This window comes from Myiozetetes cayanensis, unplaced genomic scaffold, assembly GCF_022539395.1.
Source record: "Myiozetetes cayanensis isolate MyiCay16 unplaced genomic scaffold, myiCay2020 scf2-11, whole genome shotgun sequence".
Lineage (NCBI taxonomy): Eukaryota > Metazoa > Chordata > Aves > Passeriformes > Tyrannidae > Myiozetetes > Myiozetetes cayanensis.
The window spans coordinates 56,607,278-56,627,168 of NW_026087411.1; the positions used below are offsets into that span (position 1 = coordinate 56,607,278).

At 44.7% G+C, this 19,891-nt stretch overlaps 1 protein-coding gene across 2 annotated transcripts; it reads right to left on the minus strand.

Moving 5' to 3' along the window:
* Positions 1 to 1,622: 1,622 nt before the first annotated feature.
* Positions 1,623 to 17,906, minus strand: TNFAIP3 (TNF alpha induced protein 3). Of its 2 annotated transcripts, none has more exons than XM_050316532.1 (9): positions 17,760 to 17,906; positions 14,293 to 14,605; positions 9,950 to 10,140; positions 9,579 to 9,726; positions 9,212 to 9,382; positions 8,312 to 8,492; positions 6,100 to 6,863; positions 3,851 to 4,083; positions 1,623 to 3,180 (listed from the first exon to the last, which is right to left on the minus strand). In XM_050316532.1, the coding sequence occupies exons 2-9, from the start codon at positions 14,588 to 14,590 to the stop codon at positions 2,899 to 2,901; spliced, it is 2,268 nt and encodes a 755-aa protein (XP_050172489.1). In that variant the 5' UTR covers positions 14,591 to 14,605; positions 17,760 to 17,906; the 3' UTR covers positions 1,623 to 2,898. The 2 variants fall into 2 exon arrangements, with proteins under 2 accessions (XP_050172489.1, XP_050172488.1); XM_050316531.1 differs by having other exon boundaries at positions 5,956 to 6,863.
* Positions 17,907 to 19,891: the final 1,985 nt, after the last annotated feature.

Sequence of the window (19,891 nt, forward strand, 5' to 3'; positions counted from 1 at the left end):
GTCTTAGCAAAGGGACTTCCAGAAGTGGTCACAAAATGGGAGAACTCCAAATAAAAGTTCTCTCTTGCAGAACTGGAAGGTAAAAAATATATGAACTTGAAGAGTTGCCTGGCCAAGGAGCAGAAAGCATCAAGTGGGTCAAAATACCCTAAGGACTTTAGGGAAATACCAGAGTACTTTAAAAAAAAAAAAAAAAGGCCTCACTAGCTTTAATGTTCCCACACAAGTAAATCACAAGAGGCAGGCTGGGCACTCATTTATGTGGGGAGCTTCAGAATGAGATCAGCCTCACGTGACTTGAGGGTTATGAGTAATAGGCCCAGAAAACAGCAGAGAAAAATCAGTGGGTTCTGGGGCATTTGATCTGAAATCCTTTCTCTCTGCAGAAGTTGCAGTTAACAGCAACTCGAGTAAATCAGCCTCCTGACACTCAGGGTGTCATGATGGAGGTTCTGTCTTTTCAGTGATCAGAAGCTTATGGCTGCTGAGACTAGATCCCATGAGCTGCCTCCAACTCCTGCTGCCTGACTGCAGACATCCCTCCCAGTCTTTTCTCTCTCTTTCACTACCAAGGTGTCTGCCTGATGCAAGGTTCAATGAATTGCATGGGCATGTGAGTTGCATGAGTTGTAAAGAAGGGGGAAGTGGGGCACTGGTCAACAGAGAGTCAGATTTTGTAAAAGAGGAATATGCTGTAGAGATGTGGTTGGTAGGTCCAGCAGGCTCTACTCTGGTGGGCTAACTTCTAGGTTGTGTGCTTTGAAAGAAGAGGTATGTGAGTGCAGAGGGAGCTGGGCTACGGATTAAAGAGTTAATCAGGATAGACAGCAACTGGCCTGGAAAGATCATCCTCTTAGGAGGGGGTCCTCAGCTGCACAGGACCTTTTCAGCTCTGACTCATTTTTTTCTTTTGGGTCATGAGCAACACCGAAAAGCCATGATAGTGTACAATATTGGCTGTCTAGGCAGAGTCTGAAAACACCAAAGTGCCAGTACAGAACGTAAAGTGCAGAAATCCCCTGGCAGTGGGGCTCAGTTAGGCTGAGCTTAGGATGAGAAGAAAACACCACTTTCATGTACTACACCTTCCAGGGTGGTATTTAAGCACCACTGATTGGGAATCCCTGGTATAACTGACGCATGAACAAAGAAAGCCAAGCCAGTGTAGCTTAGGTTTCCTGGCAGCCTGCTCCTGTACCATCCACACTCTCCCATACCCCTGCTTTGAGGGACTGAAAATTCTCTGCACCTACAGGAGTGCCCAGGAGTGTACCTCCTTATGCCCAGGTCCCTCAACAGTACCAAGAGCTCTTCCTGAGAGAACACTGACTTACAGCAAGTTATCACCTCTTCAAAGCAGTTGGCTACATCATCTGAACCAGGGAGCACTCAGTAACACGGTGAATGGTAGTACTGAACAGAAATGCTTCCTTAGGAGATTGGTGTCCCATCCTCAGCTGTGCTCTCTCTTTCTCATCAATACAAAAATAACAAGTTCAATCCTTAAATAATTTATTTCTGTATGTCAGAGAATGTTTTTCAATTATACATTTAAGTTTGTAACCTTCAACACAAGAGTAAATATATATATATAAAAAAATCCTAGTTGTGCAAATTTCAAATTGCATTGTTTCAAATAATATAAATATTTTAATAAAACATACGTTCACATTAAGGTTCACAAAATATATAAAATCTAACAGAAACAAGTAATGAGTTAATTTTTTTTCTTTTTAAAAACTGTTTAATAACTAGAAAAAGATTCTAAACTTGAGAAGCAAGTTAGAAGAGGTATCACCTCCAAAATCATAGCAGCAAAACAGATGATGAAAACTTACAAGGTGTGAAAGAAGAGAGAAGCAGGTACCAGGCACAGTGGTAAAGGTGAGGTTGCTAGAGAAAGTATTGCAGATTGAGAAGTGGATGCACGAACTCTGTTACTGAGCTCCAAGCTGTTTGCATGACAAAATCACATTAAGGATGACAGAAAGTGTGACAGAAACGGGGAGGGAGGATTCAAACAGCACACACATACTCCTTACAGTTGCAATGCAAGAGAGAGAAGAGTCACTCTTGTTTCAGAACTAAGGCTGAAGACAAAGGGCTTTGGGGGTTTTTTGTCCACTGGAGGTAATTCCTTCCATATGAGCGGGAAATGGCAGGATACATTTTTCCCATCACACATATTTCTTCTGTAATCACCTGTATTTCCACCTGTCTTGGTTTAGGGAAAGGATCTAAATGCTGGTTCGGTTAAGCGTGTTGAAGGAGCAGACCAATGCTGGTCCTGTTTCTGGCTGCAGTTTGCTGAGGGCTCTGCAAACACAGAACTGCTCGCCGTGAACTCCCTAAATACCTGTGGGAGCTCCCACCTTGGCAAACTCTGTAAGAACACCAGCAAGGACATGGACAAAATTTCTTCAGACATCAATTGGAAGTTGCATCAGTCTGTCCTGGGGAATCCCGTCCAGGAAGCACTTGCCTCTGACTGATGTATGAAGACATAAGGAGCTCCTGCATCTCCAACAGAAGACACAGCTCCTCGCTTGGGAGAAGGGGAGGTATTGAGAAAGAGGCAGAACTGGGAAGTTCTTTGGATTCAAAATGCTTCACACTTCCTCCTGGGAAGTCCAAGAATTAAATATGGCATTGTAGGAACTTAGTCATGAATGAGAGCTCTGTGTAGAAGGCAACGTGACCTTCTCAGCAGTCCTTGTGTGCAGTGTTTAGAGGAAGTAGACATTTATTCCCATTCTTGGGAATAAACATGAACCAAGCAGACAGCTTATGTTTCCCCCCACTCTCCCATTCCCAGGACTGTGAAGTGTTTTGGACATAGCACCATTTCAGGGAAGGAAGTAGCTGGTATTCCTTTCTTGTTCCTTACCAGCTCCTCCTCTAGCCATAAATCTGTTTGAACTGGTAGCATTCATTGCAGTAGCCGTTGCACTTGGCATTGCCATAGTGATCACAGGCGGGGGCTCGGCAGCGCTGCTTTGGGGGCTCCTGCGCCGCCGGGTCCCTGGTACTTCCCGATGGTGGGAGCTGACTAAGTCGCCGGCACTCTGGGCACAAGTCATCACTTCTGCAGGCCTGGTTGTTTCTACATGAAGCCACAGCACACTGTCTCTTCTGGCTACTCAGTGCTGCTCGCTGCACATCTCCATGCTGCCCTGTTCTCTTGAAAAATATTAAAACACATCGTCAGTTGCTGCGCTGGTAGTACAAATAGCTTTTCGTTTACTTTCAGCTCTGCTCGTGGTTTATATAGGTAACCACTTGGGGGCTGTTTGCAGGCACATGTTGTTTCTGCAAAGTGTAATACCAAGAGCCAAGTTCAGTTTTACCAAAGAAATTCACAAATTCTGTCATTTCTTAGGAACAAACGGGTTTTTATCTTTGGTAACAATTCCGAAAGGACCGAAACAAAGCAAATTAAAAAAACCTTTCTGGAACAAAGACAATGAGCACAATTAAAAAGGCAACTTGAAGTGAACTGAACCTCTTGATGCAGTTGTATACCTCTAAGGGTAAGAATGAATATCCAACCAGCAAAACAAACCAACTGTTGATTCAATTGCTTCCACTGAAATGGGATTTGCTCAGCTAGCAAAATCCCAGCTGAGGTAAAACTGAGCACAGCCATGACAACCCTAAACTGAGAATGACTTTTTAGGAGTGCTGCTCAGTTGCAGCAGAAAAAAAATCACGAGATGCTCTACGCTTGTCTTTCCATGATACTTAGGATGCAGTCATTTAAGGATTTTCTAGTATGCATCCTGAGTTGTTCACACAAGAGAAAAATATGCAGCGCTAAACAAGAGGAAGATTTTGAGGAGTTCACACTTACTTCTGTCTGTCTCACCAGCTGTTCTTCTGTCCTTCTGGCTTCCTGAAATCGCTGGTTCTGGGCTATAATGAAGCAGTTCTGGCAGTACCCCTCGAGCATCGTGCTGCCCAGGGTGCCACAGTCACGCCGCTGGCAGGACACAGTGTTACGGAAGCCAGCAGTGGAGGTACCTGTCTGACCCCCAGCTGAAGACTTCCTCTGAGATCTCCTCTGGTGGCGCAGCAAAGCGCTATCTGTAATGCAATGTACAGACAGGAGGAGTTTGAATGTGCCCGATCGATCTGTAGACCCAAAGCAACTATAAAAATCTCTGCAGTCTAAAAATAAAAATAAATTTAAAAAATCTACTAGCCTCAAACATGGGGTTTTGGCAATCGTGAGACCTACCAGTTGGTATACCTTCCTTCAGGTTACATAAATAAGGGAGCTAATACAGCTTGGTCTTCATATAAGTTGTTGAAACAGATGATTTGGGAAAAACTTGCCCTAAGTGGGAAACCTAGATCCCTTTGATTTCATCTTTGATTCCAGCATGTCACCTGTGACCTACCCTGACACTTCCTTTTCAGCCTCTCCCATTTCAGTCACATGGGATAATTAAAGTACAGTGGTACAGAGTTTAATGGGAAAAAGTGCATTATACTTTTTAGTCTCATGAAGAAATCTTATATATTCCACAATCAGAAGGAAAAAAAATTTCATTGTGAGCAACGCTGGAAAATAAGCTATTGCAAGCCAGCACAGAAGTTCCCTATTCTGAAAGCATGTGGAAAGCTCAGTGTTGTGAAAGATGTCCCTGCCAATGGCAGAGGGGTTGAATTAGATGATCTTTAAAGGTCCCTCACAACCCAACCTGTTCTATGTTTCTATGTTTATATTGGCACACTTATTAGCAATGAAATAGCCTGAAGAGATAAGCAATTCTCTTACGTGTGCCTTTCACCCTCTATACCTAAGGGCTCTTTACCTGTGTAACAGGGCAGTAGCACAAAAGATGAAGATTTCGTGCTGTGATTTATTCCCAGACTAGCTTTATGAAGGTCAGCCTTTAAATATACGTGTGCATGCACACACATGATATTACTAAGAAAGATTGAAAGGTATATTATAGCATTATTATATTATACACTTCTAAGTTACTCCAAAATACAAGCATGTTATCCGCAGTCAACTTCTACTTGCTCTGCTTATCAAAGCAACTACAGTGGTTACTCCAGAGCATTAAACTGTTACATGCAGAACAGATACAGATCTTCAAATTCTTTGCAAGCTTTTTAAACGCTCTGCTAACAAAACTGGTTTTGACAACTGTCAATATAATAGCATTTCCCTCACTGACTCCTACAACTTGTCTAACTGTGAAGAAAACTGATACCAAATCATGGTTGCAGTGGATGGTGGGGAGTTACCAAACCCACCCGCTCCTGAGTTAGTTTTGCTTCCATTTAAGATGAAAGGAAATTTTATAATAGATTTCACAGATTTCCCACACCGTTGCCACATGCGCCTTTATGGGTGTGCTGGTTTTGGCTGGGGTAGTTAATTTTCTTCACAGTGGCTCCTATGGGGCTGTGTTTTGGATTTGTGCTGAACACAGTGTTGATAATACAGAGATGTTTTTGTTATTGCTGGGCAGTGCTCACACAGAGTCAAGGCTTTTTCTGCTTTTCTTACTGCTGTGCTGGCAAGAAAGTGGGGGTGGATGGGAAATTGGGAGAAGACATAGCCTGAACACCTGCCTGCCCATGGCAAACAGTGAATTAATTCTTTGTTATGCTTTGCTCTGTGTGTGTGGCTTTTGCTTTCCCTATTAAACTGTCTTTGTCTCAACCCATGAGTTCTCCAGCTTTTTTTTTTTCGATTCTCTCCCCAATCCTGCTGGTAAGGGAGTGAGCGAGTGGTTGCATGGGGCTTGGTTGCTAGCTGGGATTAAACCACAACAATGGGATAATAACAGCCAGAAAAGCACCTTCTCCTCACACTGCTATTCCTGCTCCACACTGCTTTCTCCTGCCCTTTTAGCACCCAATCCACTCGGAGCTTCACAGTTCAAGGAGGCTGATCTGCAGCCAAAGTGTGCCAAAGCTCACTTCATGTTGACTTACCATGGTTTTCTCTGTACTCAAAGAAACACAGTGTGCAAAAGCCCTCATTTTGTGATGTCCCAAAAAACTTGCAGCCAGGTTTCCTACAGAGGTTACCTCCCCTGTTCTCCCCAGGAGGCAGCGCTGGTGGAGGGGGCTCCTCACCACGGCTGTTGGGAGCCTGATGGCCGGAGTACTGGTGAAGGATCTGCAAGATCTGGGATGGGTCAGACGTTGATCTCTGGTGGCAGGTGGGCAGGAAAGCGGGGCTGCCATTTGTGGATTGCTCTGTAGACCTTTTGAAGCAAGTGCTACATATGCCATTGAAGGTCCTGTTGGCCTTTTGACAGCACATTTTGCACGTGGCATAGTCTAAATGTCTCTGCTTATCCAAGTTGTTGCAAGGACCAAGCTGCCTGGAGTTGTAGCAGCGTTCGCACAGCCCATTGTGTTGCACATTCTGTGTAAAGGGACAGTCTGGTGTCCTGCATTTCATGGCCGTGGTTTCGCTATATAGGAAAAGGCTCGGAGCTGTCGGAGGTGCGGAGCGAGGCTCTGTTACAGGCCCTTCAGGCGGCCATCCCCCAGGTTCACAAATATCCCTGCGGGAGGAGCCCGACCCAGCTGCCTTCATTTTCTCAGGTGCTGCTTTGAAGGTCTGCTTTCTTCCATTTGCTTGGGACCTCTGCTCAAAGCATTCATGGCAGTAGGGCTGGGTGTTCACAGACATGTAAAAAGGGCAATTCAGCGTTTCACATTTCATCTGTAAGAGGGAGAGCTGGGAAAGGGACAGCTCCTGTTTGTTCCTGGAACAGGCCTCTCTTCTAGCAGGTTCTGCATTCTCCTGCCACTTCTTGTACTCGTGCTGTACCAGTTGAAAGTAATCTTCCACGAGGTTTATTTCTTTGGGGAGGTTGCCTTCATCTAACCTGACAGCCAAAAAAAGGAAGATTGCATCAGTGGTCAGAAAGAGCAGATGGTGGGGATGGAGGCAAATACAAGCAATGTGGGAAGGAAATGCAGATTTAATGCACATCCATTTTACTTAGATAGAATACCTGGGATGTTACACTGATGCTGTAAATGGAAATAGTTTTAAAAGCAAGTGTTCAGTGATGGAGACTTTCACATTTTAAGAAATGTTCTGACACAATTCTAAACAGAAATATTCTTAAAAGGATTTTCTAGGTGAGGGTTTTCTGTGTAAGAGCTGTTTGCACGAAGGATATGGGTAATCCCTCACAGGTGAAAAGTCCCCCAAATCCTGAATATCTCTGAGGACCGGCTCAGCTGAGGAGAGATTAGAGTAGAAAACCCCTTTCTTCACCAGCCCACACTAAGAACAAGCCTTTCCAGCAGTGGGGTCAGCATTTCATGATACAGTTTATCATTCAATCTGCTTCTGGTTCTGCCTCTATTGGATCTGTATCTACCAGCGGAATTCTTCAAACAGACTATGAGGCTTCAGTGTGGTGTATGCAATGCTAGCATTCACCAAAGCATTCCTACTTTGCCTCTGGGAAAACCCCACACTGGGGATTCACCATGCCACAGTTAGTAGGATGAGGAGTTAACATCACTGGGAATACTCCAGAACACATCTACACAGTGGCACTAGGGAAGCTTGTGTACTACTCCATGTGTGCATATATCTTTTGGATAGAAGGGCTTCAATTTTCAAGGCTCCTAGAACAGAAGCAGACAATAGTATAAAGATACTTCCCTGTGTGGTAATGGAAGCAAAGACAGAGAATATAGGGAGTCACTTCCCTCCAACACTCATGAGGGGACTGGTTGGACACTGCTGTCAGTGCCCACTAAATGTGAGAAGCTGATGGGTCCTGCCAGCTGCTCCCTGCGTGGTTCTGATGCTCAGCCACCAGGGGGATAAGCAGAGATGCCAGTTCCTCCACTGGCCACTTCTTCCTGCCTACTGCTACACAGAGCAGCCCAGGGTGGGGAGGCATTTGTGATAAGAGCATACCGCCGAGTACTTTCCCTAGGGCAGCCAAAATTACACCAACTGCCCGTTATGCAATGTGCCCTTACATAAAGCACAAGAGATCAGCCTAAGTAGTTCCTGTGTTTAACTGCATGTAATCGAGAAGTCACTGAAACTAATCAAATGGATTTTTTCTTCTAAAATACTAGTTTCAGTCTGCTAAGTCTGAACACATTTTTGCCTTTAAATTTGAGACTGGTCTTAGCTCATACAACTTCAAAACACGTCAACAGTAATGCTAATGTTTCATATTTCAGACAGTAAACATGTGGGCTACTGTGGAAGGAAGGAAAGACCAAAAGAACACACTGGGCTGCCTGGCTTCTCCCACCTCTGTAAACAAGATAACTTTGAGGAAACAGGAATGACACTCACTTTGCAGCATTGATTAGATGAGTTGTACCATGATCCCAGCCTTGTACTGGAATTTCTATCACTATCAAGTAGACTTTTAGCAGCTGCTCTTTCTCCTTCTCTTCTGCATCTGTCAGAAAGTGCACACTTAAATCCTCAAATCTGCCTTGTTCATTGGTGACCAGAGGTACAGCCCGGATTTCTGTGGGGAAACAAGATGGATTAAGATGCATATACAGGTATAGGAGTAACCACAAGATGCAACACGGAGACAAGACACACAACAGAGATGACCCCACTGCTGACAAATTTTTGAGAGAGAGAACAGCTGGCCAGAGCAATCAGTTTCTATACAGTACCACTGGGGGAAGTTACAAACTCAGCCCCATCCCACAGCAGTTCTACTGTCGGCATAGCAATCTTCTTCTCCATGTGAGCAGTGTTGCAGATCTTAGTTTGTTATACCTTTCATGGGATTATGCTGTAACCTGAACCTAGAGAACTGCTATCCACTCAGAAGAGATGCTTTAAAAAAGGTAAAGCATATATTTCATTATCCCTGCCAGGCAGTGGTACAGTGCTGTGAGATTGCATCCTTCGAAGCTTCTTCTCTTGTGATGTGGTATGGAAAGAAGGCCAGAACACAACGAAGCAGAGGCCACTCTGACTAATTCCAGCCTGCAAGCAGGTGAGTTGTACTCTACTTTCAACCAAAAGTTTGAAGGTAACCTTTAGTTTCTGTTCAGATTTACAGACAAAGCTGTTCCTGCTCACATTTTAAGAACATATTTCAGAGGAATCTTTTACATTTATTTAACTTCAAAAAATCTAATCTAAGCCAGATCATATTTTAAATGTTTTATCAGAACAATGGTATCGAAGAAGGGACATAAATACCAAAATGAGATACTTGAAAAATACCTGGCCCACTGTCCTTCAGAGTCACCAGTGGTGTAAAATGCATGTTGTCATAGCCGAGCACAATTGGATATCTGTAGCATTCTTCAGGTGGCCACAGGAGAGGCAAGTAAACACCACCAACGTTCAGAGGAGCAAAACTGGAGCCTGACTCTAAACTTCTCACCACTTTATCTGCATCAGGAAGAAAACACAAATAAACACAAATAAATATGTGCTACAGGCAAGAGAAAACATATTCTGGGTGTTTTAGAAAAATTCCTGAAAACTCCCTGTTCTGAAATGTATCTACCTGAACACAACAATTACGGAGTAAGGTTACTAACACAGCACGGAGTAACATGGTGAGATGACTGGAGAGGCAACTCACCTGCAAGAACAATGACTGGCCTTCTGAGGATGTTAGCAAGGATGAAGATGTGGATTTCTTCCAGTGCATTATATGGAAGCCTGTTTTGAGCCCCAGATATTTCTGGAGAGGTCATTTCAATGAGGTATTCCCACTCCTCCTCCCAGTTCTGAGGAAAGAAACAGCCATCAGCAATGATTCAGACATGGAAGTCAGGAACCAGCTGCAGCACAGCAATGCTCAAATAATCACATTTTCCCATTTCCTCCAAAGGAAGACTATTTCTGCTCTCCACTAATGGCAGAATCCATGAAGCCAAAAAGCAGATAAAGTCAGCAAGGCAATGCTGGCAAGCACTCAGAAAACAGCACCATTCTCTCAGGCCGCCTTACCCGGGTGTCATAGTGGAGGCCTGTTTCTACAAACTCCTGGGATTTAATAGCCTCCCGCTGCCAGCGGAGCTTGAAGTTCCGTGTGTCAATCTCCCTGAGAGCGCTGAACAATGTTTTTCTTAAGACAAGGTCGATATCTTCAATACCCCACATGTACTGTGATGCAGCATGCATGAGGCAATTTCCATCACCTGCAAAAAAAGAGAGTCCATTAGCCTTAAATGGCTACTTAAATAAAAACCCACAAGTGCATGGGATGTAGAATCACACTGCACACATGCATATTCCCCATGCACTTCTCTCTAAGCCTCAGACAGAAGGGTTTTAACAAAGAGACCATAGCTGTGATCTCTATTCAGAGACAGAAAGGAAAAAAGTCCCCTCTCTATTGGTTTTGTCCCTGCACCAGCCAATGTTAAGCTGTCATTGAGCAGTGCCCTTTACCTATCTGACTTAACTTTGGTATCATGAACTAAATTTTGGGGTCAGCTACAAATGTCAAACAGTTGAAATAGCTTTTAAACACTACAAAGTCACTTTAAAATTACAAAAAACATGTAAATGTCCCTCATCGGTGTTTATACAAATATACACCCAATGGCACGGGGTTGCGATAATGGAAACCACTAAGAAAATATAGTAACACCAAGCCTCACATCCCCTGATGAGCACTGCTTGGCATTTGGCTGTGACTGATGGAGGAATTGTAATAAAAAAAAGAAAGAAAGAAAAGAGCAGGTGATTATGTAAAGTAATCATAGGAACACCTCTTGCCTTCTTCTCGGAAACAATAGTATGCTGGGATGTTAAACCTATTATTTAGAGGGCTGTTATTTTAAAACACAAAATTAAAACTAAATAAATGAAAAAGACTTATCTCATTTTCATTTATACAATCTTCTTGCATTGGAATAAAATCCTCTTTAAAGAAGGAAGGAAAGCAACGTTCCACAATTTCAGAGGGGAAGAAACTGAGAATCAGAGGAGGTAACTAACTTAATTAAAAGGTGGTACAAAATATGCCTACGGCTGGGTTTCAAATTCTATCTCTAGCCATCTTCAAAAGGGAATGTCTCCCCTGAAAGGGAGACATCAAGAATCATTACTGTCATATCCTTAGACTCAAAACTAGGTCTGATGTTTACTACAGTGGTAAATAGATTCACCCAATGCTAAGCAACCACAGTGATTTTCTTGGAATAGAGGATATCAACCCTGATAAAGCTACTAGATTTTTCCCAAATCGGAAAAAAACCCCACACTCAAAGAACTCCCACAAAAGAATTACACCCAGTTTGCCACAGACATTATGAATTCAATTACACCACTTGCCAACACTTTTGTTACTTTTTCTGTGAAACTGCAGAGAAAAACGTACAACAGACCCCAGATCCTAAAAGAGATATAATTTGAAATCTACTCAATACTTCATAAATTGTTATGGGATTGGTGCATATCAGGTTCCTGCAGCTGCTTTCTGGTTTTTGAATGCTGTCTTACAAAGCTTACTTCAATCTGCAGGCTGCTTACTTGAGCTCAAAAATCGGGGAACAACGTTTAAGACAGAAAAATTGACTGGGTTTCCTTCTGACCAAGAAAGATGACATATTAATCCCATTAAAATTTTCCCTTTGCAAAATCTAGAGCAAAGATAAGATTAATTTTTTTCTCTCTCTGAGAGCTCGCTTTCAGTTCTTTATTGAGAAGCACTGCCCAAAATTCCTTACACAGCACTTGGAATTCCCCAACACCGTTTGACTAGCAATTGAGCAACAGTTGTACTTTTTGTTCTGCTGCGTGCAGAGCTGCGCAGTGAAGCCTCCCTCGGACTTTCCCAGGGGGTGTGGCTGGGTGAGCTGGAATGAATGCCAATTCATTATACAAGTGAAATCACTACAGCCAATAGATGCTGGAATTTTCAAATTAAAAAAAAAAGAAAAAACCCCAAACAGTTTCGATTTTTATACCTCCTACTGCTCTCCTTCTATCCTCACTTAAGATGCCTGCAAAGAAATGTGTGGTGATTCAAAAGGGCTTTTCTAATCAAAAAACCCCACCACTCCACAGACTCACAAACATATTAGGTAAAATATACATCAAAAGATCCTGTAGGAGATACTTTCTCTGTTTCCAACAACTACAACCTTCAGCAGAAAAAAACCCAGAATTTTCTGAAGAAAGCCCACTGCTGGGTGAAAGAACTAATATATTCCTCCCACATCAATGGGTTAAGCAGCTAAATGCTTAAAAAAGTACTCTTCATGCCACTTTGGAAGAAAAAAATGTTAATTTCTGGGATAATACAGGTCTTCTCCAGGCTTCCGCCCTTCTTTCAGAGATCCTCTCCTTCAGTCCAGTCTACCTTACTTCTCATGCAAAGATCCTTCAACGCAACTACTTTGCATAAACCACAGGTTCCCAAAGCCATTCCTTCTACCCATGCCATTAATGACCCCGAAACACTGAACTGAAGCCAAGTTTATACTCTGCGCAGGGTATGGGGAGACCACAAACCAAGTCCTTCCTTTGCCTTCCCTCAAACTGCCCTAGCACTTCAGCATCTTGTATACTGGTACTCCTGCTCATGGGCAGGATTCAAGTCCATATTGTTGCCATGTGTAACACTGGTCGACTGTCATGAGACAAAGAAAGAGGCCAGTGTTACTGAATATAACTTTGTTAGCAACAAGGGTCCATCCAGGCAGTGTTAACCCCTACAGGATTTGTATTGACAGAAGATGAGGGATTCTAAAACCATTACTCTTTGCCCTGGGCAAAAATAATTGTGCATATTGTCCATTTTCCTAGTAAATCTCTTAGAGTGCACCTCCTGAGGTGAAGTTTTGAAGATGCAACACTTGATGTTACTGTCCCAGTACCTATAAAGCGCTGCCTGCAACTCCAGTCCTTCCAGAAGTTCGAGATTCCACAACCTCTGTGCAATTACAGTCATGAAAATCTTACACCAATGCAGAGGCTACCAGAAGGTCAGTGACTCTACAACAGTTACAGAGTTGTACATCAGGATCAGGCTCTTCTAGGTTGGGGCGGTGACATGTACTAAGTGGGTTTATTTTTATGGCTTCTGTACAACACAGCTGTGTACAATCAGACTGAGAAATATGGCAGAATATGGGATGGGAACAACATGGACTAGGAAGATAAGGGTAATGTGTATATAAGCAGATATGAAAAGAAGTATCCACAGAACACAACATGGACTTCAACAAGGCTGCAGGTCCACCCCACCCAGTGTTTCTATAACTGCTGTGATCTGCTCCTTAAGAAAATAATATGTATTTTCCATCTTCTTGGAGTCCTCACTGTCTCAGTCTGTCCTTCCTGGTTTAGAGCAGCCTGTCCTGTAAGGAATCCTGAGTCCAAGTTTGCAGCAGAGTAACCACAAGTCACAGCATTACTGAATCTTTCCTCCACTGAATGTGAAATACCCAGTGACTCTTACAGTCATGTGCCAAAATTTCCTGCTCAAGGCTGTGGACAAATGTAACCTGTTCAGGAAATCTTTTCACTACCGTTGTACTTTTTCACTTATAGCACTTGATGCAATACACACACAGCAACCCAAAAGCCAAGTCTTAAAACCAACACTGACTGTTGAAATAAAAAGGCACTGCAAACTTTGTGTTGCACAAGAATGGCTATCAGTCACGCACATGGGAGGTACGAGTGAGCCTTGAGGGAAGGTGAGAGCTGGCAAACTCCAGCAGGTAGCTGAGGATGAGGGAGCTGGCCAGGTGCGGGGTGCTGACCCCAGGGACAGCAGTGTCAGGTTCCCAGAGGCTCCCTGTTCAGAACACTCCTGCTGGCACTGTTGTTAAAGCTGGATCAGCGAGCAAACCTTGCCTGACAGTTACTACAGCAGGGCTTATGGAAGGATATTAGCTTTTGCTATATATACACAGGAATGCAACTCAGTCACTCAAAGCATCTGAAGTCTCCTCTTGCCTGGCATTAAAGGACGTTCAGCGCTTCCGACAGGGCAGCCAACACAACCAGTCAGATTCATGGAAAGGCAATGGGTTGCAAGTTACGTTTCTCCCCTTATTTGACTCTGAAGTGCCACAGGTTACTGACATTGTGAAAATATCGGTGAAATTTCCATGCTACTCACAACACTGTGGTATGGGCACGGGTCTGCTACAGCCTCAGGACAGTACATCATATGGGAAGAATTTTAGTTTATAAAACTAAGATTAAACGGCCCCACATTTTTAAAATTATGCACTTCTCTTCCAGTAACGTGCACTCAGATGCTATTAATAAAGATGCTACATTCATCTTACCCATTTTACTGTGAGTGCAAAGACCTGCTCCTAACTTACCATTAGTCTTCAAAGGAACAAGTCTCCGAACCTCCATGCACCAGTTGAGCTTCCTCTGGCGCTCCAGTGAAGTCTGGGTAGCCTGGTCAGTCAGGGACTTCTGAAGCGTTTCCCGAAACTGAGGACAAAATTGGCACATTCTGAACATTTCTATGGTGTATCTGTGCATAGTCCTGAAGTGGTGGATTATTCCATTGGGAGGTTTGACTAGATCCTCAGGTGTCCTCTCTCTGATCTTCATAGCCTTCAGCATATTGCTCTGATACAAAGCTTGAGGAAGGATGTGTTGGCCAGCCATGTTTCTAGAAGACACCTGAAATGAAAAAGGATCCTTTTATTGGCATGTTAGTGTCCTTGTATAACAGCGGCACTTTCAGAGGCTGCAGTTCTGCCTAAAACAAGCACAGAGTGGATGCAGTCCAACTGAGCCTTTAATGGTTTTTAAAATTCATATTCAGTAACCTTTCTGCATTACTCAGGTATAGACACTGACTAGCTTATCCCACTCAGTTGCTGCCATAATTTACTGAGATATTAAAGACAATTTATTCATAACCAAGGAAATTGCATCATCACTCAAAAAAAAAGCATTTAAATCAAAGTAAGGATAAAAGAAGGCAAGATCAAGGGAAGGGAAAATTATCCTGGGAACTTGACTAATTGATAATTGCACAGTGTAATCCCATACAAACTTGCTGAACTTTCAGTTTCAAGCTCTTGTTTTGATAACGTGCCAAAAAAAGCAGATAATGACCATTTCAGATTTTGTCAGCCCATACATTCTGCGAAGTGATGGTCAGTAGGGTACAGAAAAAGCCCAAAGAATTGCAAGCTCTGCTAATTATCCGTCCCATACTTACAGTGGCCAAATATGGTAAATGAGGAATTTGTTACAAAGCAAGCACTCAAGGGCAGGTTTATGTTACTCTTCTTGAGGCTGTTTATATTTTGTGAGTGGTAGAGCTACTGCACTGAGGTGCTTGTGCTGTGTGTGTGGGGGTGCAGACTGTAGTGCCACTATTACTCAGTGATAAGTCAACATAGCTGAAAAAGCATTTCCACTTGGCTCAAAACCCCCAATATTTTTCCATAGTAGGACATATAAAGTTTACTGCCCTGCATCCCTTTCTTCCGTATCTCTGGCCTGATGGGCTACAGCAAGAAGAACATAGAAAAAGGACCCCACAACCCTGAAACTGTCTACACTTTCTGAAATACTTATTCATAGGACACTAACTTTGTGGCTAGCTAGAACCAAATGTAAGAACCACATCCCCCAAAACTCCCGTGCACTACAGTAACAACAACAACAACTATCTGCGTTTACATAGAGAGATTCTCCATGCTGTCCACATACATTATTGCTCTGTTTAAAAACAAAGCCAAATTTGTATCAAGACAAATAGAAGTATGCATGCCTAACATGTTTAGAGTCCAGCTAGTCACATTAGGAGAACCCTCCACTGTGATTATGAACCTAGGGAAAAATATCAAGCCATAAGTGCATATTAAGATCTGGACATCAATAAAAGGAGATAAGAAGCAACTAAAAATTGTTTATGCAACTATTAGGAAATTTTCTCATGGAGCTAGGAGTCTGGAGGGCTACGGAGAGGAAGAAGGACATGAATCTGATGGACTGACTGGGAAGGCACTCTCAGATCTCTGGAGGCAGAAGGCCCCTCTTGCACAGAAGGACTTCAGCACATCCTTCTCCACATGGAAACAGTTGCTCTCTCCTCCCAGACACATCCATTGGTAATATACACCTCCAACCGCCCAATCAAAGTGCTGAAAAAAGCCCTCCCAGGGTAAGAGGGGACCTCAAACTCCTGGTGCCAAGAGCTGACCTCTATAACCTCTCTGAGAAACAGATGATGGAGAGATATAGTGGACATCCTGTCAAGCCCCAAACAGAGGCAGGTAAAAACAGGTGATGCTACCAAGTCCTCTCTACTTCAGGGCAATGTCATTCACGTAGTGTTTCCTCTCCATCTGTAAGAGCACTAGGGACAGGGCTCAGTGCTGTCATATCTTGCAACATGAGGAAAAGCTTTCCTTTAGGTAATAAAGATGGCATATTCTTATAATTCCTCCACCAGCATACAGCCTTAAAATGGAAACAATACATTTTCCCATCCACTCCCCTCACCAATATAGTTTGACACATGCTATTTATCTAATTCTGTATACAAATGTGTGGATGATTCTAAAAAGAAACCATAAACAACCCCTTACTAATCTGTATAATAAACATAGCTATATTTCGCCCAAGATGACCAAACTGCTTCCTTTTATAAGTAGAGACACCGAGTCAATGGGATTTTTTTACACAAATAAAGACTAATCACATGATCAAGCATTACCGGCATGGATCCTTGAAAGGGTTATTTCCAGCCTTAACTAACAAAAAGTACTGAATTTACAGAAGCGTTCACTGAAACTACATTATTTGATACTATGTTTTACAGACATATTTCCCCTCCCCACATAGAAATTACTGTCTATGCTATTTGCAGTCATTAAACGTCAATCAAGGCAAAAGCCAAGCAACCCTTATTTTCAAAATCAATGTGATGAGAAAAACAGAACTCAATAGCCATCCAAGCTATAGATTTAAGAGTCAGAAAACAGAGCTATAGTTGTATTAGTTTATAATGTACTGTACCGTGTGCTATGTTACTTTAGACAAGTAATGACTATGAATTCCCAGAAAAAAACAACTGTAAACAATGATTAGAAACAGCATCCTTTCTGAACATGCAATACTGAGGATGCTGGGCTCGGGAAAGTTGAATACTGTTCTGAGATCTGCCAGTGCTTTCATAAAGTTATTTTTATTTTCTGCCTTCCATCTGAAAACTGTCAATAATAAACTTCTTCGTAAAGTGGTAAGACTCACTGCCTAAGTCTTTGCTCGGTACAAAACAAAGCATAGTATTACTCTTCACCAGATAAGGAGATAAGGACCGAGGCTGTTTTGTATCCCACAGGACTGATTTACACACAGTAAGTGTTCCGCGTTCTTAGTACCCCGACCTACTGCTCTGCTGGAAGCTGGGTATGCAAGGTGGAAAGGACGTGATCCCGCCCGCCAGCTTCCCAGGGGAAGGAGCGCCGAGCTGCAGGACGGATTTCCCAGCCCGCGGCCGTGCCGCCGGCGGCTCTCCCGCCCTGCGAGCGCCCGCGGGGTCCGGGTGCCGCCGGGCCCGGGCCGACCCGGTCAGCAGAGGGCACAGCGGCACCGCCCGGGCGGGGGCTCCGAACGCGAACCGGGAACCGGCACTCGGCCCCCCGGCTGCCAGCCGGGATACGGCCGAACCCCGCCGCCAGAGCCGCCCGGGCCCCCCCGGCGTCCTCCTGCGAACGGGACGGGGGCGACGGAGCCGGCTCGGGGGCGATGCAGCCGGCTCGAGGCTCCGCCGTGCCCGGTCCGCCTCCCCTCCCGCAGCCAGAGCGGCGCTCACCTCTCCGCGGCGGGCTCCTCCTCTGGCCGATCCTGCCGGCGACTCCTTCTCACCAGTGGGTCTGGGGGGCTGGTGGGACGCAGGCAGGCTCGGGATCCATCAACCCCCACACAGTGCAAGGGTCTCCTTCCTTCCCTTCTCTCCCCCTCTCCCCGCCGGAGCCGCCGCCGCTGTTGCTGCTGCTGCTGTTGTCGCCACCGCCGCTGCGGAATGAAGGGCTGAGCCCAGCCTCTTGTTGTTTTTTCTTTTTTTTTTTTTTTTTCCTTTCTGTTTAAGGGCTCGGGCGCAAAAAAAAAAAAAAAAAAAAAAGGGAGAGAGAAAACACACAACACAAAAACCCCACCGGGGATTTCCACCGGCAGCCGGGCAGGGACTTTCCGGCGTGTGACAACCGGCGCCGCCGCCCCGCCCGCCGCCGCCAGGGGGCGCTGCCGCCGGGCAGCCCCGCCGCCTTTCCGCCCGCCGTGACGCACCCGCGGGCTCTCAGGGAGCCGGGATGGCATGTTTTCCTTCCTTATGCCTTTCCTCCCGGGCGAAGGGGGATGGGGGTTTGCCCGTCCCCTCCCCCGTCCCACAGGCCTCGCTCCGCTGCCGGCTGGCCCGGTGCCAAGTGGCTGGGTCCGGAACAGCTCTGTGTCCCTGGGCAGAGCAGCGCCCCGGCTGTGCCCCGCACTCTCCAGCCGCCAGCACGAGGCTTCCCCGGGAGCCCTGGGCTCGTCCTCGGCCACGCGTGACAAGGGCCTGCTGGCCTCCTGCCCTAGCACACGGGTGTCGGGGTGTAGGTGCCCGGGTGTAGATACTCACACCCCTGCCGTCAGCATCCCAGCGGCACTGGAAGGGAGCCCATCCCACGGAAGCTATTCTCTGCCAGACTGTTTTTGAACCCAAGCAAGTATTTATTTTTTTGATTTAGCTTGCATCTGCTTCACAGTTTTGGCTTTGTATTATAAGTAACCATCAGTGACTTAATTTCTTTAATTAGAGGTTACGCTGATACATAATCCCATATACTGGCATTTTTGGCAGGAGATGTTAATAAGGTTTAATCCAGCCCTGCTCAAGGTAAGGTCATCACAGGCAAGGGGCAGAACCTTGGGCTAAAGCTATGGAATCAAGGAGAGCTTAGTGCCTGAATATGTTTATAAACTCTTGACTGCACCTAGCAGTTTGTAGGAATCATTACATTTAATTATTGTAAGCAATTAATTCACACCTTTAAACAGTGTCCTAATACCTGTGCAACGAAAAAACTCACTGAATAAAACTCTTAATATGTAAGGCCCATTAATATGATTTGTGGATGGGATTTGTGCTGGAATAGGGATAGTGCCTTGCTCAACAGCCTTACCACCTGAAGGCACCCAGAAATGAAATACAGTGCAACAAAACTTCTTGCAGTATTAGAAGACTTTGGTGTCACAGATGCTGAGTTCCCGCCTGTTTCCGAGCATCCACCGCTCTCACTGCCTGGATGAGAAGTTAGGGTTGCTCTGCACCTTGAAATCAGGTCTTAAATATTAACTCCTTCAGAGAACAGGTGGGCTTTGGAGGAGTCCATCCTTGAGATCACTCACCTCACCTCCAGTAGCAGCAGCTGGCTCAGCTCATGTGCTCGTGTCACACAACTGGTTATGTGGCAACATAATCTTTCCCAGGGTTTACAGGCCTGTGCTGGCTCTGCATGGCTAGCCGTCCTTCTCTGCCTTTATTCAAAAAAAAGGTCGGGGATGTGACTGGAAAAAGAATAATCCCTTCCAATTTCTACACTCCACCCTCCCCCTCTCCCTGGAGAGATTTCTTTTAAAGATTTTTGTAGGTGTGATGGGGTTTTTTTCTATTATTTCTTCCCTTGCTTTCTTTTCCCTGTAGCCTCTCTGCTGCCTCGGGAAGTAGTAGTTGGGTAGGAAGACTCTACATTTAATGATTGATGGCCCGAGGGGTGGCTAAAATCCAGGGGATTGGATGCCTGAGGGAACAAGGCCTGAGTGATTGCTTGCATAAGTAGAGCAGCACTGTGGTGTGATTTACCCAGTATATGTTTCTGCCAGTATCCTGCCATTCCCTGCTTGCACCTGGACATTTTTCTCTGTCCCCGCATGTGGTTTGAGGTACCAGATTACTAAAGTAATCTG